The sequence below is a fragment of the Hypanus sabinus genome, chromosome 6 (assembly GCF_030144855.1).
Source record: "Hypanus sabinus isolate sHypSab1 chromosome 6, sHypSab1.hap1, whole genome shotgun sequence".
Lineage (NCBI taxonomy): Eukaryota > Metazoa > Chordata > Chondrichthyes > Myliobatiformes > Dasyatidae > Hypanus > Hypanus sabinus.
The window spans coordinates 138,414,350-138,440,846 of record NC_082711.1 but is presented as its reverse complement, the minus strand read 5'-3'; the positions used below and the strand labels follow the sequence as shown (position 1 = coordinate 138,440,846).

At 41.4% G+C, this 26,497-nt stretch overlaps 1 protein-coding gene across 2 annotated transcripts in view; it reads right to left on the bottom strand.

The window, feature by feature from the left end:
- Window positions 1–26,497, bottom strand: part of rasa4 (RAS p21 protein activator 4) — a 317,606-nt gene that overhangs the window by 261,009 nt on the left and 30,100 nt on the right. Inside the window, exons 1-3 of one of the 2 annotated variants that reach the window (XM_059973036.1) lie at window positions 20,853–20,880; window positions 16,299–16,412; window positions 16,146–16,207 (exon numbers count right to left, since the gene is read on the bottom strand). In XM_059973036.1, coding sequence (XP_059829019.1) covers window positions 16,146–16,207; window positions 16,299–16,412; window positions 20,853–20,875 — 199 coding nt within the window. In that variant the 5' untranslated portion in view covers window positions 20,876–20,880. Of the gene's footprint in view, window positions 1–16,145; window positions 16,208–16,298; window positions 16,413–20,852; window positions 20,881–26,497 lie in introns of those variants that run through there. The other variant, XM_059973035.1, reaches the window with a different exon arrangement.

Below are 26,497 nucleotides of genomic sequence, written 5' to 3'. Positions count from 1 at the left end.
TGCCTTATTAATAATTTTTCGGAGATAAAAGTTAATCAGGGCATTTCTTTACTTTTCATCACATTGAAAGGAGGGAGAAGACATAACGCCTTCACAAAAAAATCTGTTTTACCGAGTGTGGCCCTGAAGTGTAATTCTACAGTCTCTGGTGAGCTTGATTCCACAATGCACTGATCAGAGATAACAACGTGACTCACTGAGCCATGAACAATAATCCAGTTTTGAACGGGTCAAAATATGAAGCAGTCACGAAGAAGATGAGGATTTTGAGATTCAATTCTTACAGTGCAGAATGAATTTGTTCGGAGGGAATGCAATCTGACAAAGGCTAGGAACACTATCAACAGGACGAGGGTCCGTAAGTGCAGTAGAAAGTTTAAAAGTTAGCTGTAGGGCAATTTTTTTCACACAGAGGGAGGTGAGGCGAATGAAGTGAGTTGCCAGAGGAAATGACGGAGACATAACAATTACAATGTTTTAAAAATATCTAGACAAATAGATGGCCAGGAAAAGTTTAAAAGGATTTGGGCTAAACATGAAGGAAATGGGATGAGGTCAAGCAGACAACTTGGTTAGCATGGGCGAGTTAGCCGAAGGGCCTACTTCTGTGCTGCAGAACTCTATGACTTGATAAAAGTAGGTTATACTGGGGCAAAGAGGATAAACTAATGAATGCTTGAATGTCCACGACTGAGGAATTCCATAGCAGGTACTGAACAAGGTCTCTGTAAATACCTTGCACACAAAGACTCCCCCCACCACTTCTGCCTTTCCATCACATTTCACCAATGCAAGGTCTACATAGGGAAGTCATAATCAGCTGTCGAGGCTGGTAGGGAGTCAAATCTAGGCAAGAACAGAGATCAGTGCACGGTTCAGGGTGAGGCCTGGTGTCAGCTCAATCATTGGGGTTTGGGGGAAGGTTTCAGTGGAATTTGGTCAGGAGGAAAGACAGTGGAGTAATGAGGAGTGGCAAAAGAGAGGGTGTGGGTCTGTAATGTGGTGGACCTCAGCAAGAGAGCTCTCAATAAGCTCTAAATACATCACTTAATGAGCTGATTCCAGGGAGGAGGTACAGAAGCCTGAAGTCCAACACCACCAGGTTCAAGAACAGCTACTTCCCTTCAGACATTTGCTTATTGAACCAATGAGCACCACCCTAATCAATAACTCTGTACTGCAACGCTATGACCATTTTGCACTGCAATGGACTTCATTTTCTTTTTGTTCCCTCGTGCATATTTGTAAACAATGTATGTTTCATTTAGGTTATTCTCATAAGGGTTGTGTCTCTAAACAATGTGTCTGAGATGCTGTGCAGCTAAGTTTTCCATTGCACCTGTGCATACATGTATTTGTGCATATGACAATAAACTTGACTTAAGAGAAGTCCCCTATGCTACAGGACTGGCACCTACCTTGAACAGGCCCGCTTTAACTTCCGCTGAAGCAATAATCACCACTGTTATGATGACCTGCTCCTGGTGAGTGACCCAAATCAACCCCAGGAGTAAAGTCCAGGCAGGCGTGGTATTGCAGTAAATGCGCCTGCCTGCAATCCTCTCTTTTAGGTGTTAGATCATCAGAGTCAGAAGGAAAGTCACAACTTTCAAAACTTGCAAGTGATATGCCACTGAATTGAATTCCTCAGCACAGAAGAACATAATGCTACAAGTTCAAAGCATTCGAGTTGGACAGTGAGTGGTGTGAGTCAAGAATAGTCCAGAAGGGGACAGCAACTCGGTCTGTTGGGAACATAGTCAAGACCAACAACTACAACTGAGAACAAAGCTTCAGAACCATCAACTACAACACAAACAGCCCATGGGGTTCCACACTGGCATTGCTTATTTCTGAATCAATTTTCTGGTGAGAGTAGATATGAACCTTCAGAACAGATGCAACAAGAGCCAAAAAATACCTATTTTAAATTCTTTCATGACATGCCTATTGAGGATGTTACATATTGTCCTTCCTGCTTGGGTTTGCATCAAAAATGTGATGCCAGAAAAGTATCACATGGGACAGCACGGTGGCGTAACATTTAGAACAACACCTTACAGTACAGGTGACACGGGTTCACTTCATGTCACTGCTTGTAAGAAGTTTGTGTGTTCTTCCTGTAAGTACCTGGGTTCCCTCCGGGTGCTCCAATTTCCTCCCACAGTCCAAAGGCATGCAGGTTAGTAAGTTAACTGGTCATTGTAAATTGTCCCCTGATTAGGCTAGGGTTAAATCGGTGGTTTGCTGGACGGCAGGGCTCAAAGGGCCAGAAGGGCCTATTCCGCTCTATAGCTATATGAAAGACAGGAGTTAAATTACATATAGCATTTCCTTGTGCAACTCATTTTTATAATGCAATTGTTGTGATTGAAATCTATCCATGAGACAAGTGATGTTTTCACTGCCAAACTCAATATCTGGTCCAATAAAATTCTTAGATCCAGATTTACGGCTTCCAATAGCCTACAGCTAGGATAAGGTTGCCAGATTTAACTAAGAACCGGAGTTACAGCAACAATGGCTGAGTGCCACTTGAGTGAGGGTATGGGAATACTCAGAGGATCTCAACAAATTCTGAGGTTGGAGAATTTTCTTGTCCAAAAAGTTAGACTTACAGGAGATTTTCCTCCTATCATCTTTCTCTTAAAAATAATGAAATTTCACAAGGCTATTAAAAAGCTTGATCAGCTGAATTTTGAGGTGCGTGCAAACTATGATTATCAGAGGGAAAGAGGAGAGAACTTTTGACTATTTGTTCCGCCAGGTTGGCCAGACTTTATTCTAGTCTATCACCTTGTCAAAGAGTTCATGTTTTTTTGGCAAGGCTGGTGGCATAATGGAGAGCACTTAAGGTCTTCCTGTTATGCAGGAAGAATCAGTTTCTCCAGTGGGGCCTTCCTCAATACCTCTTATTTTAGCTCACGCAGTCCACTGGCTAAATCCATCATTATGTTTCCCATTTGGGTTTCTATTCAACCTGAGGAAGTGGAGTTTGTTTTTACTTACTCATGTTTTAGGATATGTTTTTTACTGATGACGGCTTCATTTTATTGCCTGCTCCTGACTGCCCTGGAGACAATTATGGTAAACTGCCTCTGTGAACCATACAGTCTTTCCGGTGAGTACATTCCGATAGTGTTGTTGGGAGACGTGTTCCAAAATTTAGACCCAGTGATGAGAAAGAAGGGCAACACATTTCCAAGTGGTGTGTGGCTATGAGGGGAACCTACAGATATGGTGTACCCCTTGAAATCAAGTATTCTTTTCCAAATCAGTTGCTTGACAGACCAAATATTTGGAAGTACATTTTGACAAAGGACCTTTAAAAGTTGGGGCAAAAGAGGTGCTTGGAATGAACACCTAAGATTTTGTTTTGTTTGATAAGATTCTGTTTCCTGAATATTTTTTTGGGAATCTTAGGGATTTTGGGCCACTGATCATGAAAACCACCACGAAATTTCATTATCACACACCATATTTTTAAAAACAATCTATATTTGTTATTCCAATTCATAATTCAAGGCAGAATAACTGATGCCAAGATTAAGGAAGGCATTTTTGTTGATCCATAAATCAAACAGGTCACGAATGACAGGGAATTCAAAGAACTTCTAGTGGGACCAGAGAAAATCATGTGGAAGGTATTCAAGGATGTTGTTGAAAATTTTCTTGGCAACTACAGAGCACCAATCTACGTACAGCTGTTTGACAACATGGTTCAAGGATACAAAACCACAACGTGCAACATGTCACTAAAGATTCATTTTCTGCCATTTCCATTTTGACTTCTTCCCTGCAAAACTTGGTGCTGTCAGTGACGAGCATGGTGAAAGGCTTTACCGGGTCATTGTGGTCATGGAGAAATGGTATCAGGACAACTGGAATTCATCAACGCTGGCTGATTATTGTTGGACACTTAAGTGAGAAGCCGCAGACACTGAGTACAAATGAAAATCATCAACAAAATATTTTTTAGTGCAGTTGAACTATTGCAAATCGTCTGCACCATTATCTGATTAAACTCATTATATTTAATAAAAGTTAATTTCTTGTTTCCAAAACCCTACATGATACAAGTAGTCTGAAATTATATTTGCATTCAGCTCCAAGTGTTCTATCATAAACAAAAAAAATCTGAGGAAACAACACCTTCAAAAAATGTTGTTGCCCACTATAATAGGCTGAATCAGGTGGTCTAGATAGGCAGACTGAAAACTACATTTGCCACAATCTTACATGACAAAGAATCTTAATCTAATTTTAACTGATCCTTAACCATTATTACAGTTCATCCAGTCTCACGTAGGGAAATTTCTTTAGGAACACACACAAAATGCTGGAGGAACTCAGCAGGCCAGGCAGCATCTATGGAAATGAATAAACAGTTGACATTTTGGGGCGAGACCCTTCATCAGGATGGGAAAGGAGGGGGAAAGATTCCTGAATAAGAAGGAAGGGGTGGGGAAGGAGGACAAGCTTGAAGGTGATAAGTAAAGCCAGGTGGGTGGGAGAGGGTTATCCAATTCCCATTAATGTTCCGACATGTTGGTCCATGGTTTCCTCTTATGCCATGATGGGGCCGCTCTCAGGCTGAAAGAGCAACAGCTCAAATTCTATCTAGGCAGCCTCCAACCTGATGGCATTTACATCGATTTCTCCAACTTCCAGTAACTTTTCCCCTCACCTTTCCTTCTTCATTCCACTTTCTGGCCTCTTACCTCTTCTCCTCATCTTCCTATTACCTCCCCATGGTGCCCCTCCTCCTTTCCTTTCTCCCATAGTCTGCTCTCCTCTCCAATCAGATACCTTCTTCTCCAGCCCTTTGCCTATTCTGTTGTGCCTTTAATATTTTAGTAATATTTGATTAATATTCCAAAAACATTGTTTAATTGAATATTCATTGTTGTTTACCTCATTTGTAATGGGTTAGATGTAAAAGTACCTAAATGGCATACACCATTACATCGCTTAAAGTAAAACGAGACTAAGACATGGATTTCTTGTTTTTCTTCCAATTAGTTTGATATTTTAGAGTTACACAATATAACAGTAGTGACAAGGAAATTTTCAACAAACCCAAACCGCCTACCTGCTTGTTAAAGTGCAGCAAGATGTCCAAGTTTTTTAAAAAAGCAATACAGCATGTGCTTCTTCCAGTTAAAGAAAGTCATAAAATGGACAAATTCACAGGGTCATGAACAGTGAGTATCAGGTGATAATAATCATGAATTTTTTTAAAAAAAGCAGAAATAGCAGGCTACATTGGAAAGATGTGCACTTTTGATTGCACAAAAGATAACTGGATATTGTATACTGAGCAAACGGAGCAATATTTTAAAGCAAATAGAATAACCAATGAAAAGTAAGTGCCATTTTTGCTGAATGCATTGAGTTTAAAAGGATTTGCTTAGAAGTTTGGCTGCTCTGTAACAATCTCTTCTGCCCTGTGTGGGGAGCCAGAGAGAGTTGGGCTCTGAGGATTTTACAGCAATTGAATAGGTTAATTGTTGTTTAATGGGTGTTGTTAATCCCTGGTTCTTTCTGTTTAATCTTGTTCAATTTACTTTGACTGGCTCAGGGATTCTGCAATCTGGTATTACTTAAGTGAACAAGCAACTAGTGCTTAGCGCGGGGTCCTAGTTTTGAGAATGTTACATCACACAGTGTCACTTGGCTAAGCCACCAATGTTCCGTTGAAATTCTTATGAATAAACTCTGGTCACCATCAGATTTGTCAAATACAGTAACACGGGAGTATGTCTTCCCTCTGTAATTGGGTTCCTTCATTGCTAGCACACATCGTGACAGTTCCAACCAAACCAACAAAAATGGGTTTTGCTGATATCGTGAAAGTAACACAGGAACATTCAGAACTGAGACCATTGTTAATTTCAAAACAATTTAGGTTTCATAAGTGGAATCAAAAGGAAGGGGAATCCATTTCAGCAGAAGTAGCTAAATTGCAGACATTGTCTGAGCATTGTCAGTTCGACAATGAGCTTAATAATACACTGACAGATCATTTAGTTTTTGCAATCCTTCAAGAAAGCATTCAAAAATGCCTCCTAAGTGAATTCCAACTTACATTCAAAGTAGCAGTTCAAATAGATGTATCAATGGAAACAGCAGAGAGAGACGCAATTGAATTGCAGTCAGGAGTGAAAGTGAGCACGAACAAAATTGCAACATCTAAACAGAAACTGGCAAGGCTGACGAAATTGTGTTACTATAGTGGCAAGGGTTCACATTCACCAGACCAATGCAGAATTAAAGGTGAAACCTGCAGAAAATGCAACAAAGTAGAACACATATAAAGAACACGCCAGGCAGATAAAAATACATGGCCTGCACAGGGAAGAGAAAAAGATTAGAAGATATGTCTGCAAATGCTTTAAATCAAGCATCACTATTGATGCAGAAGGAATACACAAGTGCCCTGTGAAGTTCAAGCAGTGTTAGATGCCCCAAGGCCAAAGGATGTGTCAGAGTTACGGTCCTTTTCAAGATTTGTCAAATACAATAGCAGATTCCTGCTAAACCTGCCAACGGTGCTCCACCTGTGAGCTTATTACTGCAGATTGGGAAAAATAGTAATGGACAAAGCAGTGTGAAGTGACTTTCCAAATGGTAAAGGAAATGATGACGTCAGACACTGCACTCACACATTATGTTCCCCATCATCAACTGAAGCTTGCGTGTGATGTCTCGCCTTGTGGCATAGTTAGTCATGTCACATGTTATGAGTGATGGGAGTGAACACCCCATTGCCTTGCAACACAGTCCCTTACTGCTGCAGAGAAAAATTATGCACAGAGAGGCCTTGAGTCTCACTTGGGATGTAAAACATCTCAACTGGTACTTCTATGGGAGAGAGTTTACCCTCACTATTGATCATCAATGACTAGTGTCCATTTTCAATCCACAGAAGGGTGTTCCATGAACAACAGCAGCATGAATGCAATCTGGGCTCAGTTTCTTGGAAGACACAATTACAATATCATATTCAAGAGGACAACAAATCATTGAAATGTTGATGGATTGTCCCATCTACCCTTGGAAAAGGAAATAACCCAAAAATTTACAAAAGAGGACACTCCACTTGACATATTCTCCCTAATGTGAATTAAAAATCTCCCTTTTCTAGTAGAGTTGATCCAAAGACCCCACATTGTCTCAGTTCTGCATGGCCACGCCACCTATAATAGCTGGAATGCACAGCAGAAACTCCAGTTCCACCATTTTTACTAGCGCTGGGATGAATTTGCCCTTGACAGAGGTTGCCTTATGTGGGGATTGAGAGTGGTTGTACCATCCAAGCTGAGAGCTAAAGTGTCAGAGGAGCTACATGCCGGTCATCTAGTCATGGTCAAAATGAAAGGATTAGCTCAAAGCTTTGTCTGATGGCCTGGAACTCTTTAGCAGATCGAGCAGTTTGCCAAGCTTTGTTTGGAATGCCAACTCGCCTAGAAGAAAGGATTGCAGAGCTGTCAAAACCACTTCACCACTTCCTGGAGTCCCGCAATCAACTCCTGCAACCACCACGGAGGCGATCCCACAAGCTGTGATTGCTTCACAGCCACAAATCTCACCCACCAAGCAGAGTGAGCCCCCTGTTAGAAAAGACGTTATCCCATAAGAGTAAAAAATGCTCCACAGCGACTTAATCTTTAATCCTGAATTGGATAAGTTAAAAATGACTATGCTATGGATGTCCATAGCCAGTGGTGTAGTGGCATCCAGGCTGGACTTTGAGGCGAGTGATCCCGATTTCTAATTTGGCCAGCTCCTTGAATGTTTTCCATCCATGCTGGGTTGAGCATCAAACTAGCAACTCAGGCTCGTAAAAAACAACAAATGCTAAAGAAACAGCAATGTTGCCACCCAGTAAGGCACAGAGGGGAACAATAACAATGGATATCCAGATAGTAGTTGTGTTATATAGTATACTGTGTCTATATACCAGTTAGATGCATTCTGTATTGGGTTGGAGTTTATAGCAGTGTTATGTATTTAATACTCCAGTAATATTTGAGCAATATTGTAAATATATTGTTTGATTAAGCATTCTTTGTTGTTTACATACCTCATTACTGGTTATATGTAAAAGTACATGATTGGCATACGTCATTATGCCACCATGTCATATGTGTGCATCTCGCTTAAAGTAAAGCAAAACCAAGATTCGTATTTCAGGCTCCTTTGTTTTTCTTCCAATTATTTTTATGTTTTGGAGATACAAAACATAACATTTTCCACCTATCATCTTCCAACTTCTTACTTCAACCAAACCTTTGACAGTTTATTCATTTCCATAGATGCTGCTTGACCTGCTGAGTTCCTCCAGTATTTTGTGTGTGTAGCTCTGTATTTCCAGCATCTGCAGAGTTTCTTGTGTTTATGTAATTTCCTTAGTTCCACCCACACGTCTTTCCCATCTTCTCTGCTTACAAAACTAACTTATTTCTCTCTTTCTCAGTTCTGTTGAAGGGTCCTAAACAGATGCTTCCTCACTGTCTAAGATAAAAAGCTAGCAGCAGAGATTTGTCATTTCTGTATCTGTCAGTTGCTTTACTCAGACAAAACAATGCATTATTTTGAGCCAAAACATATAACATGCATCCTGTAATGTTAAAGTCAATGTTATTGTTCCAGTTACTCTAGTGCTATTTCAAAGTTCTTGATGCATAGAGTTACACCTCAAGAGAAAAATAATCTTACTGACAACCTACACAGAAGCAAAAGATAATCTTACACCAGGGAAGATTAGGCAAGCTGTTTTGCAATTAATTTATTACACAAACTGCCCCCATTATTAAGAAGATAGAATGCAGGATATTAAAATCTGAGAACGAGCAGCAATTACAAAATATCTTACATTCTACGTTCTGCCTTTGAACAAAAACCCACTGGAGGAACCCGGGGGCTGAACAGCATATGGAGATGGAAAGGTACCGTTGACGTTTCATGTCAAGACTCTGCATCTGGTCACAACGTATCTTCCCTATGCTGGAGAAACCAAAGGCAAACTGGGTGACCAGCATGTACACTCTGCAGTGGTGACCATGTCTGCAACTTTCCCTGTTCCAATCCCACTCTGTGTGGCATTAAACTACTGTTATAATGAGGCTCAATGTAAGGCTGAGGAGCACTAAATCATCCTCCATATGGGCATGTTGCTGCCTTCTGGACTCAATATCTCAATTCTACAACTTCAGGTAACCTGATTTTCAGTCTGTATGCATCTGTAGAATGGACTCAGCCTGTATATCTGCTTTTATTCTCTGAGGAGAGGGTATGCTGCCTAAACCGCCAGGTCTGATTTTCAGGTTTCCATTTCACAACTCCATTAACTCACCGATCAGATAACCTTGACTGTATGTTTATTCCACTTTTACCCAATCAGAGACATCAGTCCTTGCCAAATATCTCTGCAGCTAATCACGCTCCTTTTGTCGCTCCTTCTCCGACAGAATCAGCCAGACCTGCCAAGCATTTCCAATACTTGCTATTTTTACTTTAGATTTCTAGTACTTGAGTTTTTTTTTAAACATTTTTCCTCATATGACTTGGAACACATGACTCTTGTGCCTGAATCTCAGGTCCATACATGCAAATTGCACTTCTGAGAAGAAAGGCCACTATTGTAATATATTTCGCAGCCTAGGCTCTGAAAGTAATTCATCTCATGCAGGCATCCAGAGCAAGCTGTCTGGAACCAAAAGAATCACTACTTGTCCATTGTACTTCAATGCAGCATTAAAGCACACTAAGATGGATGAACCTTCAAGATAGGCAAAAGTACATCCGTGGTTGTCGTGAGGAACAAGGGGAGTAATTGGGGCCCTTGCACAGATATTTGTGTCATCTGTAGCCACAGAAGTGGAACCCAGTGCAGTCTTCTGCTTCTGTAGCCCACTCACTTCAAGGTTCAACGTGTCGTGCATTCAGAGATGCTCTTCTGCACACCTCTGTTGTCACATGAGGCGATTTGAGTTACTTCCACCCTCCTGTCAACTTGAGCCAGTCTGGCCACTCTGCTCTCCCCTCTCCCATCAAGGCACATTTTCACTGCCATTCACTGGATTTTTTTTTGTACCATTCCCTGTGAACTGTAGAGACTGTGGTGTATAAAAATCCCAGGAGATCAGCAGTTTCTGGAATACACAAACATTCAGGAGTCAAAGTCACTTAGGTTACATTCCTTCCTCGTTCTGATGTTTGGTCTGGAAAAGCAACTGAACTTCTTGACCATATCTACATGCTTTTGAGCTTCTGCCACATGATTGGCTGATTAGATATTTACATTACGAGCAGGAGTACACATGTATCTAATAAAGTGACACTGAGTGTTGATCACACGCAGTCTTTATCCAGGGAAAATGGAATCAAAAACTAGAGGGAATAGATTTGAAGAGAGAGGGGAAAGATTTAAAAGGAACACAGGGGTTAACTTCTTTATGTGTCCATGGAAAGTGGTTGAAGCAGGTGCAACAAAAACAATTTGAAAAAGCACACACACACACACACACACACACACACTTTTATATAGATATAGATATATATATGAACATAGTTGGGCATCTTGGCTGGCATGCACAAGTTGGGCCAAAGTGCCTGTCTCTATGCCATGTTACCCTGATTCTATTCACAGAAAATTAAGTCATCTTTCTGGCTACCAATTTACTTTGGGAAATTGACCCTGGCCACCGTCCATTAAGCCACATGCAACCAAAATTATCACAGTTTGTTGAAACTTGCAAAGATATTTAATGAAAGGATTTGCTGCCATGAAGTTTCAAGTACATTTATTATCAAAGTATGGATACCGTATACAACCTTGGGATTCATCTTATTGCAGGCAACCACAAAACGAAACAAACACAAAAGAATCCACAAATGCCTTCACACTAGAAATGTGTGAAAAAAGAACAAATTGTGCAAACAATAAAAAAGTAAACAAATATTACACAGAACATGAACAGCAGAGTTCCCGAAAGTGAGTCCACAGCCACAATTTACAAGCATCAGGCCCATCTGTTCCTCGATATTCCTTATGGCTCCATCAATCATTTGTCCAAGGATCCTTGAAGGTCACAGTACAGGTCGATAAGGTGGTTAAGAAAGCATGTGGGATACTCACCTCAATAGCAAGGCACAGAATATAAGAACAACTGTGCAACTCTGCAAAAATGATACACAAATGGGTGAGGCTTTAAAAGACTTTGTCCATATTTACTGTGGAGAATATCATAGAAACTAGCAAATTCAAGGAAGAAAATAGTGATGTCTTGGAACATATCCACATTACAAAAGAACTGCTGGCACTCTTAAAGCATATGGAGTTGGATAAATCCCCAAGGTATTAACAAGTGTACAGGACATTGTAGGAAGCCAGAGAAGAACAGTGATACTTATGGTCGATATATAACCATATGTAACTATCACTTTTAACATTTAAGAAAAACTTGGACAGGTTCATGGATGAGAGGTGTATGGAGGGGTATGGGTTGGGTGCAGGTCACTGGGACTAGGCAGAACAATGGCTTGGCACAGCCAAGAAGGGCCAAAAGGCCTGTTCCTGTGCTGTAATGTTCTATGGTTCTATGTTCTATATCAAGCCATGGCTAGGTATTGGAAGACTACTTAAGAAAGGCTACAGCGACAACCATGGAACGACAAGCCAGCATTCTAACATTATTTGTGATGAAGTTACTGAAAGATAGGATCCACTTGCATTTGGAAAGGCTAGGACTGATTACAGATAGTCTGCATGGCTCTGTGCATGGGAAGTGGCATCTCACAAATCTGTTAAGAGTTTTTTGAAGAGTTCACCAGGAGGATTGATGTGGGCAGGATAAAGATAAGTAGCTTATGGTCATCAAAGGCACAGTGGGGAGAAGGACCTGTTTCTCTGTTCTATGAGGTGTGATGAGCCCAAGTTGATAAGAATCTTGCTGAATCTACTTGAAGCACCATCAATAACTCACTCTGAGACATAAGGCGAGATATCAGCTTTTATTGACTGGAAGAAGGAACAAGCAGTGGTTGACCACCATACTACATCCTGGAGATTGAGAGGCTGGGCTCAGGCCTCGATCGCCTTTATACAGGGGTCTGTGGGAGGAGCCACAGGAGCAGTCAGCAGGGGGCGTGTCCAGACAGGTATATGCAGTTCACCACACTACTTTAAGCAGTCACAGAAGAAAACAAAGAGGAGAGTCAATCTTGAGACTAAGAAAAACTTTGCAGATTCTTTTTATATTTAATGCTGCTGGATTCCGCTCATGGTAATTCTGAGTGTACTAACAGTGGCCCCACCTTAGATAAGATGACCTCACACTGTTTTAGCTATCTTCTTCAGTCATTTGTGCAGAATGGTGGTCAATGGAAAGATGTTATGAAAAAATGTGGGGTACACAGCAAATCCAGAGAGAGCATCCTTCTGCTCTCACTGACATGCTGGTGTCTCTGTTGATTCTGCTTCTTTATCCCCTTGTGTTATCTTCTGCATCTCTCACTGATGATCATTGGGCAGGGCTCAGCTCCACTCTTCACCAATGGCAGATAATGATGAAGCTGGAGACCCTGAGAGGAAGATACCATGGTACTCCTGGAGTTGTGTATTCAATAAAATTTCACTTTGAGAAGACTAATCATATCTCTAGTAAGTTCCTTGTGTCTATGGTTTTCATTACCAAGGTAACCAGTTGCTGTGACTAAAGAATGCACAAGAGTCAAAAATTAAAGAGTGACAGAACCCTTATCCCCCAATATTCAGGCACTTTGGCATTGGCTCTGAAAGACTATTAGCAGCTGATTCTACCTGAGAATCATGCGTAATCCCAGGATACCTAGCATTGACCGTTTTGTATCTTATGGATGGCAAAATCTGAACCTGGAATGACTTGAAGAGCTTTGGCTTCAGAAAGAGAGCCTGAACCTTCATACTGAATATGCATTGGTCTAACTGGAAGAGAGAAGTCAGATCCGCCACCCTGCCTGGAACATCATCCACTCTGTATTAATTAAAAAGCTTTAAAACCTGCGGCTCTGCAACTGGATCCTTGACTCCTTCATTGGGAGACCACAGTCAGTGCGGATCAGAAGTAACACCTCCTCCTTGCTGACAATCAGTGCAGGCACATCTCAAGGATGCACCCTTAGTTCACTGCTCTACTCTCTCTACACTTATGGCTGTGTGGCTTGGCGCATCTCAGACACCATCTCTAAACTCACCACTGACACAACTGTTGGCAGAATCTCAGGTGGTCATAAGGAGGTATACAGGAGTGAGAAGGATCAGCTTGTTGAGTGGTGTTAGAACAACAAAGTTTGTACCCAACGTCAGAAAGACCAAAGAATTGATTATGGACTTCAGGAAGAGCAAATCAGGAGAATGCATACCAGTTGTCAACAAAGGATCAGAGGTGGAAAGGATGAGCAGTTTCAAGATCTAGGGAGTTAACATCTCTGAAGATTTAACCCGGGCCCAACGTATTGATGCAATTACAAAGATAGCACACCAGATGCTATTTTTCATTAGGAGTTTGTGGAGGTTTGGTTTTTCATCAAAGACTCTAGCAAATTTCTACAGATGTACTGTGGAGAGCATTCTAACTAATTGCATTATCATCTGCTTTGGAGGCACAAGCAGCAATTCTCTCTGAGGTATCAGCAGTGGAAAGGGTGAACAGCTTTAAGTTCCTGGGTGTCAGCGTTTCTTAAGATCTGTCCTGGGCCCACCGTATTGATGTAATTACAAAGAAGGCTTATAAGCAGTAATATTTAATTAGGAATATGAGGAGATCTGGTATGTTATCAAAAGATTTTTTGCAAATTTTTACAGATGTACCATGGAGAGCATTGGGGCTGGTTGCATCATTGACTGGTATGGCCTACAAAAGATCAATAAAAGCTGCAAAGGGTTTTAAACTCAGCCTCCCCACCAACAAGAACATCTTCAAAAGGTGATCCATTATGAAGGACCCTTACTATCCACAATATGCCCTCCTCTTATTACTATGATCAGAGAGGAGGTACATGAGCCTGGGACACACACTCAATATTTTAGGAACAGCTTCTTCCCCTCCATCAGATTTCTCCATGGTCCATGAACCCATGAACACTACTTCACTATTTTTGTTCCCTTTTTGCATTTTTAAAAATTATTCTTAATGCAATTTATAGTAATTTGTATGTATTGCACTGTAAAACAACATATGCCAATGACCATAAGTCTGATTTTGAATTCTGAAACCAGTGGTAAAGTCCAGTCATGTGTGTGTGCCTGCAGCCAGGCCACAGAACCTGGTAATGAGTATATTTAGCCAGCACAGACGTTTCTCCTTAGAGAGACTTAGATAGGAAAGTGGACACTTGTAGAATCTGGAGGAATGAAATCTTCATTATTGAACCCTCCTATGTACTTTGATAATAAGTTTACTTTGAGCATTAAAAGGTTGATTTTTCTTTTCCTGGTGTGCGGAGTGGGCAGTCATTAGTCAGGTTGGAGAACTTCCTGGGTCTGGTCATGTGTGACCATTCACAGAGCCACCGGGGTTCTGCTGAAATTGACCCCCTGCCCCTCTCTGATGTTGCCCGGGTGTCCCAGGAGAGGCACCCCTGGCCCTCTGGAGGTCTGCTGGGGCTACTAGGGGCCAAAAGGACAGGAGTGCACCCTGGATAAGGACTGGCATGTTGAATTTGTGAACTACAATGAAAGTTATGCAGATATTCCATAAACAATTCACAATTGAATTTCCAGGTGGCTGTCCTGCGATGCCCGTGATTGCGTACTGGTTTTGCATTGCTTAATGCCTCAGTGTTGCTGGGGCTGCATCATTGCAATTTTGAGATGAAACTAGCAGCTTGATCAACCAGACACAAAAGAGCACTTAACAATGCAATTAATGCTGCCACGTGTTTATGTTTCTGGTTCCTAATGTTAGCAAAAGACATTTTAATCTGGCACGGAACAGTTAAACACAGAGAATGCTTTCCTTTCCCTGTATAAGCTTCACTGAGATGCTCTTTATTACACCTCTATCGCTTTTCCACAACAACTATCAAGTCAAGGATGCTGATCTTGGTGCCAATTTTCCAGCCCCACAGATTGAGATTAAATCTTGTTCTTTTTATTTCCCTCACAGTCTTCGTGCAGCTGACTTTGATCTCTTTCCTAAAGCTGAATCCAAATTCAGCAAATCTTGCAAAGTAATATATTTTCTATTACTTCACCTGCATCTTATCAACCCCCAGCTGCCTTACAAAGATGTGGACTGCAAGTCAAATCTGAAAAATAGACTTCAATAAAACAGGAACAATGGAAAGAAGGGAAATAATAAGGAGACTTGAAAGGTAATACTAAAGGGGCGATGCCACGTAAATGAATATTGATGCACACTGATGAGTGTTTTGCTGTCTGCTGCTTAGCAAATACTAATACCTGGTAGTTCTAAATGGGCTGTGACTTCCACCAAATGTAATGTTCATGAATGTCATACAAACTCCATAAAATGTTTCTACATTGTCTGTACCAGAGCATGCACAGAAACTCAGGGAAGGAAGATCCGAGGCAGATGAAAGCAGAGACAAAGAACACTGAGAATGAGACAGACGGAATGAGGCACACAAAATGATGGAGAGAAGGAGAGCGTAAAAGAGACATACATGTGAATGAGTGAGCGATAGATAGATAGAGAGAGAGAGAGTGAGAGAGAGAGAGAGAAAGATAGAGTCAAAGGGAGATCAGGAGAGGAGAGAGAAAGAAAGACACAGATTGAGAGATGTAGGGCCAGAAAGACACAAAATACTCTGAAGATGAGAGTGGCATAAATTCACAGTCAGGCCCAAAGAGAGGAGAGAAGGAGAGACACAGACATCCGAGCTCACAAAGAGAGGACATACACATGCAAACACATGGGGAGAGAACAAGAAAGAGAGAGACACTCCTGCAAACACATGGAGGAGGGGAGAGGGTAAAGACACACACATAGAGAAGAGAACACAAACCAAAACTGAAGCACATATCATGATAAAGGAAGCTAGAAAAAGGGTAATCAGATTAGGGTAATATTTACTAGCCAGTGTGAAGTGCTTCTACGTTTCAAGGGAGCCACAGAGTGACTATCTAAAGTGCTTACCTTTCGGGTTGGCAATAAGAACCTCCTTGGCTATCGAAACTTTCCCAATAACATCGTCACGGCTAAATGTAAACAGTAAAGATGAATAGTTAGTGAAGGCACAGTGGTTTGAGATTGCAAGCTTGGGCACATGGGAATTACTGCAAAAGTTACCTGATTGCATCCTCGTCCATCACATAAAAAGAAATGGAGTGGAAGGTACTGGGCAGATGAACATTATACTCCTCGCCCCAGAAGGGAGACAGGGTCTTCCATATTGTTGCTGTTCTGAAAAAAAAATCATTAATCTGTTTACAAAATAGTGCAAGCCTTGTCCTTTCTCTGGTACACAGCACTGACTCAGACATAGATTAGTCAGACTCCTAATTAATACCTTTGCTGGAAAATGGATCCCTACTTATGTGGTGCACTGCTGATATAGCTGTTGGTACCATGCCCACTGGCAGCTGGCTCACAGAGATAAGCCCACACTGGGCAGTGAACCTGAGACATTCTGATCTGTGGGGCTTGGACAGGCTTCAGCTTTAGCAATCAGGGAAGAGACTATGTTGTTCTGTTGTGCTGGAGACTACATCAGTGGCGAGTTGCTAGAGTCCTAATCACAAACAAGAGAAAATCTGCAGATGCAGGAAAGCCAAGCCACACACACAAAATCCTGAAGGAACTCAGCAGGTCAGGCAACGTCTATGGAAAAGAGTAAACAGGCGATCTTTTGCTGATGAAGGTCCTGATGAATGGCCTTGGCCCGAGATATCAACTGTTTACTCTTTTCCATAGATGCTAACTGACCTGCTGAGTTCCTTCAGCAATTTGTGTGTGTTGCAGGAGTTCTAATGAGGTTTTGAGATAAAAGGGTCAACAAAGTGAAGTCTTGCTGAGCTTGGCTAACTGGGAGAAGAATAAAAATTAGCTAGTTCTTACCCATGGCAGAGAAAGGGAGCAATCACAGATTCAAAATCAAAGATTCAAAGCACATTTATTATCAAAGTATGTATGCAGTTTACAACCCTGAGATTCATCTTCCCCATAGACAGCCACAAAACAACAAAACCCATTGAGATGGCATAAAAAGAACAAAAAAACACAGAATATAAAACACCAAACCACAAAGTTATCAGGAGTCCAAGCATATTTAATCCAGTGCAGTTCAGCCTAACCCAGCGCTGTGTCTTCATTACCTATAGGCTGCAGGTCCAGTCCACCCTGGTCAAAATTGCACAAAAATAGCAACTAAAAAAACAGAAACACGTCATAATGTGATCTTCCTCTGTACTTTAAGCGGTGATATCAGCAAGAAATGGTGTCAATCATGGGCCCACCCCCCATCACCAGGCTTCTTGGCCTCCAGGCCTCACTCTTCACTCGATACATCACTGCACCCACTCGGAGACAGCAAAGCATTTGGAACTGGCTGCAGCACTCAGATAAGTACACTGGTTCAAATGCTAAATGAACCGAGTTCAAAAAAACATTGTGTGTCACAGCTAGCGCGTCCATTGGTGCTGGCCTTGGCTCTGTCGTTCACGGTGACATGTGCGGCCTCTAACGGCAGAGGAAAACAGTGAAGATAATTCCCAAGGCCAGAGAGAAGGGCCACAAAATGTGCGATGGGCTGCAAGGTTTGTTCAGTCTCAGAAGGACAGACTACAGAGGAGACACTGCTAAGGAATGAGGCAGAAGGAGTAAGCAGCAGGAGGAAATAGAGCCAGATCCACCTAGACTTGTGGAGAAGGCATGGAACAAACATCATTGGGCAGGTCCAAAACATTTAACAACTCTCTGCAACGGGCCTCAATGGGCCAAACCAATTGCATGCCTACCTACTCCAGTACTCACATATTATATATTATCCTTGATCATTTCCACTTCAAAATTCAGCCTGTCTTTTCCAGCACAGGAATTCTCCTACTTTACATGCCAGATACCTGACCGCCAAATTTATGCACAGACGCCCTCTTGGTCCCAAGCCACTATCTACTTCATCCAAGACAACATTTGAGAAATAATTCCCTAACTGAAGGCTTCGTCTGCACAACCCAGAAGATGTTCTGTCCTGAGAAATCTGGCATTGCCCCCTTTATCTTAAGCAGAAGACTTGTCCTTTTCCTGCCCAATGCGCAGCATCACTAGCAGGAGCTGCCAGTTTGAAAGGGAATTGCAGCATGTTAGGACCAGCCCTGAGAAATTTGCTTAAATAAATGTGTTTGCTGAAATGCAAATCAACTACCCGGGAAGGGAGACACCAACTTAGGTCCAAAGCCATAACACTTGTTACTTCCAGCAAGACAAGGTGTTGGCGCTGATTTAGGAAGACATGAAAGTCTTTTCAAAGGATTACGATTTGAATCAACGTTACACTGTCATATTCCAAACATAAACAACAGAAATGTTTCAGGAACTTCAGATGTGACTCTGATTTTCCACTTCAACAAGTGGTATTTAGGTGTGCAGCTTCCAAACTATCTGCTGCAGTGAATGTTTTAAAAGGTTGTACTTATTTAAACCAGAAAGTTCTGAAGGTGTTTGAAGTTCTGCCAGCACTTGTCTGGGCCTGCTGCTCAAACGTTAGAAAATATAGTGCAGGAATTTTAGCTGTCAGGTAGTGTAAATATTTCCCAGTAAGGAACCGCTAACTGAGTGGGGAGGTGGTGGGGTGGGGTAACAGTGAAAAGCTGTTGTGTAATGTGTCTGGGGTAACTGCTAACTGAGTGGGGAGGTGGTGGGGTGGGATAACAGTGAAAAGCTGCTGTGTAATGTGTCTGGGAGTGTACCATCTCAAGATAGGGCTCATGAATATCCTGGAATTTTAATTCTCCAAATGGATACAGGAATGGTATGTATCTTCTTCTAAACACAGGTGGATTTCTGGGCTACAGGTACATGATGGAAAGCACAAACCTCTTCCTCCACAGATTGCATGCGTGGCTGAAGACTAATAATTCTCCAGGAGCGTGTGTTCAGTGTTTAGGGAATGAATCTATTTTCCACTGGATGCTGGTGTGTGTCTGGAGTGTGTAAATATTTTCCAGTGGGTGCTGGTGTGTGTGGAGTGTGTAAATGTTTTCCACTGGATGCTGGTGTGTGTCTGGAGTGTGTAAATATTTTCCAGTGGGTGCTGGTGTGTGTCTGGAGTGTGTAAATATTTTCCAGTGGGTGCTGGTGTGTGTCTGGAGTGTGTAAATATTTTCCAGTGAAGGCATTATTATCCTCTGTTGCTGAGTGTATTCACAGTCTGGGAGCTTGGCTGTCCTGACTTATACTCTTTATATTGTGTTGTGGTTGGTCTGGAGTTGCTGTTGTTTTTTCTTGTGTTGTGGGGCTTGGGGAGGACACTAAGCTTACTTGTCTTTAATTTAGGTGCTTTTTTTTGCTAAATTCTCTTCCTTTGTAACACATTGTTATTGTATGCTTAATTTTGCACTGTTTTAATGTTCCTCATTGGGATTTGGGGTTTTTAATTTGTAAAATGTTTTGAAAAACTAATAAAAAAATTTTAAAAAAATATTTTCCAGTGGATGCTTGTGTGTGTCTGGAGTCTGTAAATATTTTCCACTGGATGCTGGTGTGTGTCTGGAGTGTGTAAATATTTTCCAGTGGGTGCTGGTGTGTGTCTGGAGTGTGTAAATATTTTCCAGTGGGTGCTGGTGTGTGCCTGGAGTGTGTAAATATTTTCCACTGGATGCTGGTGTGTGTCTGGAGTGTGTAAATATTTTCCAGTGGGTGCTGGAGTGTGTCTGGAGTGTGTAAATATTTTCCAGTGGGTGCTGGTGTGTGTCTGGAGTGTGTAAATATTTTCCACTGGATGCTGGTGTGTGTCTGGAGTGTGTAAATATCTTCCAGTGGGTGCTGGTGTGTGTCTGGAGTGTGTAAATATTTTCCAGTGCATGCTGGTGTGCATCTGAGGAGTATAACTGTTCTCCAATAGAGTTCAGGTGCGTGTCAGGAGCTGCAACCGTTATTCAGAAAAGCTGGAAGTAAAATGATTCTCCATTAGAATGCTGGTGTGTTTTTCTTGGAGGGATGCATGATTCTCGGGGAGAATGCAGTATTAAGGTTCTACTGCAGTGTTTCCCAACCTTTTTTATGCAATAGACCCCCACCATTAACCGAAGAATCCATAGACACCATGTTGGGCATTACTGCTCTAGAGTAAAAATTCATAAGATCATTGAAACGTACACCATAATTGTGTCCCTAATATGAAACACGAAGCGAATTAAGCTTTATACCCACAGCATCGTGTATAATCTGTGTCTAGTTTTTTTAACTAACAGGATCAGGCAGTCACTCTCTCAATAACCTAAAGGCTGAAAGTGTTGTCCTCAACTGCCCTCTCATCTCGCTACCAATTCTAAATCTTGGCCTGTCTACAAAGGGCAAGAGTTACTTCCAGTGCGCACTCTGCCTCTCATCAGCCCCACAGTAATCTGTGCCCAGTCTGGCTGTACTCTCTCTCAGTTCTCACTCTCTGTGGATTGCAGGTCTGGCCTCCTCCAGTAACCATCATTCTCCACTCATTTGTGCTCCTTTGTCAAATCATTGAACCCGATTTGAATGTGCTGTTAAAATACAGAGCAAAGGCCTAACTAAAAACTGAAAAGCTAAAACCTGCAGATGATGGAAATCCAGAATAAAATTAAAATAAAGCGGTGGAAACATTCAGTGGGTCAGGCAGAATCTGAAGAGAAAGAGAAACAGAATGAATACCTCAGGCTTCCATTTCCACACATGTTGCCTGCCCTGCCAAGCCTTTTTGGCATTTTCTGTTCAATGATTTACCACTTAGCTCAACTAAAAATTCAGCCTGAGTTAATTTTTACCTTTCAATCCCACTTCAAATGCCTGGCTCCATGAGAGGTGAAATGAAACTGAAGTTAGTCATTTAGGCAGAGCATTCCAGTGAAGTAGAATGTAGAAATCTACAGCACATTACAGGCCATTCGGCCTACAATGTTGTGCCGACTATGTTCCCTACTCTAGAAGCTGCCCAGAAATTTTGTATTCCACAGAATCTGGAGCCCAAGTAGATTGGGTTTCCAGAGCCCAGAAAATAGGATGGTGATAGAAAAAGTCTACCCTTCATGGTTCTCTTTTTGATGGCAAGCCTTAGAGGATTATCCACACCACCCTGCCCAGGTAACAGCTGCACTGTTGCCCACCTCCTTCGTCAGTAGAATCCAGAATGTTTTAGGATTACCACCCACTTGGCTTTCAGATCACAGCCCAGCAACCCCCTCTCCTTTTCCAAGCCATTATGTAAAAGCTATAAAGAATTTTTGATTTATAATGCAGAGTGTAAAAAGGTTGAAACTGCATATTCAAAGCTGAGACAAATAATTGCAAAAATTATTCACACCTATTTAAAGTCACAAATAAAATTATTTCTTTATTTAATTACAGTAAAAACAATTTTCATCAACAGTTTAAGAGTGTTCAACCATTCACTATGTTGCCCTTTCGCCTTTCAATGAGGTGGATGGGTTTGGTGCAATGGTACCAGCTTCTCATTTCCAGAGCTTCAAAAAGCACATGAAAACATCTCAAACAGTTTCCTCTTGAGAGCCATCTGATTTCTGTGTGCAACAGCAAGTGTTCAAACTCTTCATCATTCTCAATACAAAGCTTTCAAAATAATTAAGGATTGAGAGCATGGGACTTGATTTTATTTGCCACTATGATAACAGTTTTAATGATTTGTGCAGCTGATCACTTAGGAATTTTTGGCAACAAGATGTTGTCTATGAATTACACAGTGAATGGTAAATATGTCAGATACAGCCTTTTTAAAAAAAGAAATAACCCCACGGTAGCATCCTGATATTGACGGAGCCCCATTTGTGCACAAGCAAGAATATTGATGACTGGAATGTCCTTCTCTTTAAAATATTGCTCAACAACTCAAGATAGTGGCTCCCCCTTCATATCTATTATGTTTCCTCGCAAATACACCCTTAGACATTCATTTCTTAATGCCAGAATTACCACTAGCCATCATGAAAAATGAGATTTACTGCCATCAACTTTCAAACAAACGAGAATTCATTGGGTGCAGTTCCCGAGGTTAACTGAGTCACAGTAATGAGTCACAGAGGTTTTAATGACGCATCAAAATATTCCTTCAAGGTATCAATTCCAAAAATGCTGTAAGATGCAGGATTGATCCTAAAACAAATATTTTATGTTCTTACTTCCTTTGCAATCTCAGTGCCAGTAATTGTAATACCTTCGGTCTTCTTTGCTGAGGCCCAGAAGGGTTACTCAAAGCATAACATTTATCTCCAGTGTAAGTACTTATTCTGCAACAGATACACTGAAATGGTAATAGAGCAGACACACAAAATTACTTACTTACTGCCTGTTACGCCACTGGCATTTAGGGCGGCAATGAAGGTACTATCAGTCATGCAAGTCCCCGGTGGAGACTCAGGAATACCGTTGCACTCAGATGTAGAAGGATTCTTCATTGCTGTTTCCATAACAGTTCTATTTTACCAGTCAGCGTTGTTATCCCCGAGCGGAACCCCTGAACCTGGAGGACCAGTAGACCACTCTTAGTCTGACCTTTACCCTTTGACATATTTGGCATGGGTGACCCTACCAAGAGCCTAAGAATAACACCCTGACTCCAGCCAACATCGCTCTCCGGATCATTGAGGAACTCAAGTCTCCAAACCACAACAAGGTTGGGATCCTCTTGGAGGAGATACACTGAGGGTAGATATAAATTTGTAGACAGTCAGACAATAAAGACAAATAAAGTGTGTGCTCTAGCTTACTGATAGCACTCTGGCGTCCCTGTCAGCAAGCTGCAGATTCGAGAGCCTCTAAAGGGCAGAGGTACGTAGGACTACATGAGAAGTTGCACTTCATTAAACTGAAATTCTGCCTGAATTATCCAGTGTATGACCTCATGACAACACTTGAAGAGCCAGGGGGTTCTTTGATACCTCTGGTTTTTGTTGATCCCATGGCCAAATCACCAAAGATTGTACTCATAGGACTATGCCCTGCACGGTGGTACCGTGTTTCCTGCATCTTAACACTGAGAAATGCTTTGGAGTGTCAGCTCAGTCTTAGTAGTCTCCAGGTCATGTCCAAATAGATAGCTAATGGGTTCTTTACAGTAACTATGACAACCTTCAGAATATCCCATTCCTTTCCCTTTGGAGTGGAAGTCCATTCAGCTATAATTTAAAAACTTTGACCAATAGGCATAGGAACAGAATTAGGCCATTCTGCCCATCAGGTCTGCTCTGCTATGGCTGATTTATTATCCCTCTCAACTCCATTCTCCTGCCTTCTCCCCGTAACCTTTGACATCCTGACTAAACAAGAACCTGTTAACCTCGCTTTAAATATACTCAATGATTTGGTTTCCACAGTCATCTATGGCAAAGAATCCAACAGATTCACCACCCTCTGGCTAAAGGGATTCACCCTTGTCGCTGTTCTAAATGGACAACCTCCATTCTGAGGCTGTGCCCTGAGTCCTAGACTCAACCACTATTGGGAAACATCCTCTCTGTGCCAATCTCCTCTCCATGCTAGTACCTTTCCTGTAATATCCATGAGCACTTATCTTGCTAAGCAGCTTCATGTGCAGCACCTTGTAAAAGGCCTTCTGAAAATCCAGGTAAACATCCTTTGACTCTCCTTTATCTGTTATTTCCTCAAAGAAGACCAACAGTTCGGTAAGGTAAGATTTCGCCTTAAGGAAATCATGCTGACTTTGATCTAGTTTATCAAGAGCTTCCACGTACCCCAAAACCTCATCCTTACTAATGGACTCCACCATCTTCCCAACCATTGAAGTGAGGCCTACAGGCCTATAGCTTCCTTTCTTCTGCCTCCCTCCCTTCTTAAAGAGAGGAGTGACATTTGCAATTTTCCAGCCCTCCAGATTATTCTAGAATGTAGTTATTCTTTAAAGATCTTTACCAATACCTCCAGAATCTCTTAAGCTGCCTCCTTCAGAACTCTGGGGCGTAAACCACCTGGAACAGTTAACTTATCTACTTCAGACCTTTCAGCTTCACTTCCGCCCACTGACACTCTCAAATTTCTGGCATTCTGCTGCTTGTCTCCACAGTAAAGACTGATGCAAAATACTGAGTAAGTTGATCTGCCATTTCTTTGTCCCCCATTACTACCTCTCCAGTGTCATTTTCCAGTGGTCTAATATTCAGTCTCACCACTCTTTCACTTATTATATATGTGAAAACATTTGGTATCTTCTTTGATATTATTAGATAGTTTACCTTCATATTTCATCTTTTCTCTCTTTATGAATTTTTAGTTGCCTAAGTTTGGTTTTTAATAGCTTCCCAATTCTCTAATTCCTGCCAATTTATATATTAATCTAGGTGCCCTCTCTTTTGCTTTTATGCTGTCTGATTTTTTTTTGTCAGCCATGGTTGCCTCATCCTGCTTTTAGAATACTTCTCCATGTTTGGGATGTATCTACCCTGTGCCTTCAAATTGCCCCCAGAAACTTCAACCATTAGTGTTCCGTTGTCATCCCTGCCAGTATCCCCTTCCAAAAAACTTAGACCAGCTCTTCTCTCATGCCTGTGTAATTCCCTTTACTCCGCTGGAATACTGATACATCAGACTTTATCTTCCCCCTCTCAGACTGCAGGGTGAATTTTATCATATTATGATCACTGCCTCCTAAATGCTCTTTTACCGTAAGCTCCCTGATCAAATCTGGTTCAGTATACAACACCCGATCCAGAATTGCCTTTCCCCCAGTGGGCTCAACTACAAACTGCTCTGAAAAGCCATCTGGTAGACATTTCCCAATTTACCAGCATATTGAAAGCCCCCATGACTATCATAACATCATCCTTTTTACATTTCCCATTGGAAGTTATATCCCACATACAGCTACTGTTCAGAGCTTGAATACAGCTCCCATCAGGGTGGTTATACACTTTAAGTTTCTTTAACCACAAGGATTCTACATCTTCTGATCCTATGCCATCTATTTTTTACCAACGTAAGCATCTCACCCCTCTGCCTAGCTGCTGGTCCTTTTGATACAAAAGGTATCCTTGGATGTTAAGCTCTCAACTATGATCTTCATTCAGTCACAACTCAGTAATGTCCAGACTGTCATACTTACCAATCTCTAACTGCACTACAAGATCATCTACCTTATTCCATGTGTGAATTTAAATATAATGCCTCCAGTCAATTATTTATCTCCTTTTTTGATTTTGTCCTCATGTTGCAGTTCAACCCATCCCACTGTCTGCAATTTTAACCTATTATCTGCCTGTCTTTCTTCACAGTCTCAATGCAAACTGCATCAACTTGTATACCATCTGCCCCAACCTCAGCCTTATCACTCCAGTTCCCATATTCATGCCAACTTAGTTTAAACCCTCCCCAACAGTTCTAGCAAATCTGCCCACAAGGATAGGTTCAGGTGTAACAAGTCTTTTTTTTACAGGTCATATCTTCCCCATGAAGAGATCCCAATGATCAAGAAATCTGAAACTCTGCCCCCCTACACCATGTCCTCAGCTACTCTTGCATCTGGACTATCATCTTATTCCTGCCCTAACTAGCATGTGTTACTGGCAGTAATCCAGAGTTGACTACTTTGGAAGGCTTTGACACAAACACAGACACTTATGTTTCAGACCAGAAAAATAATAGATACAGGGGTTCCATGGATTACAGAAAGCCTGATTCATATTAATTTGACTTCACACAACTTCTCCCATAAATGTTTTGTTAGGTTAGTAAATAATACTAAAATGTTTTGTGATGCGTGATATCCTTAGATGCTGAGAAGGCTTTCAATCGGGTTGAATGGAATTATTTATTTAAAACCTTAGAAAAATTTAATTTTGGGCCCGACTTCATTCAATGGATCAAATTACTTTATTTATCTCCCTCTGCCCGGGTTCCTACTAATTTTTAGAATTCCAAACCATTTAAACTTCAGTGTGGAACCAGACAAGGATGTCCTTTGAACGCTTTGCTCTTCGATCTGGCCTTAGAACTCTTAGGCATTGCTTTTCGAGAATCTAGTGATATCACTGGTATTTTAAGGAGAGGTACTACCCACAAAGTTTCGCTCTAAGCTGATGACCTATTGCTTTTCATTTCTAATGTTGAGACTTGGTTATCTCCTGCGCTTTCTTTACTCTCCTGTTTCAGCCAGTTTTCAGGATATAAACTGAATTTACATAACACTGAACTTTTTCCTTTGAATAATTTGGTATCAATTAATATTAACCTTCCTTTTACAATTGTCAGAAATCAATTTACCTATTTGGGTATAACAATTACTAAGAATTATAAACACCTACTTAAAGAAAATTTTCTTACCCTATTGAATT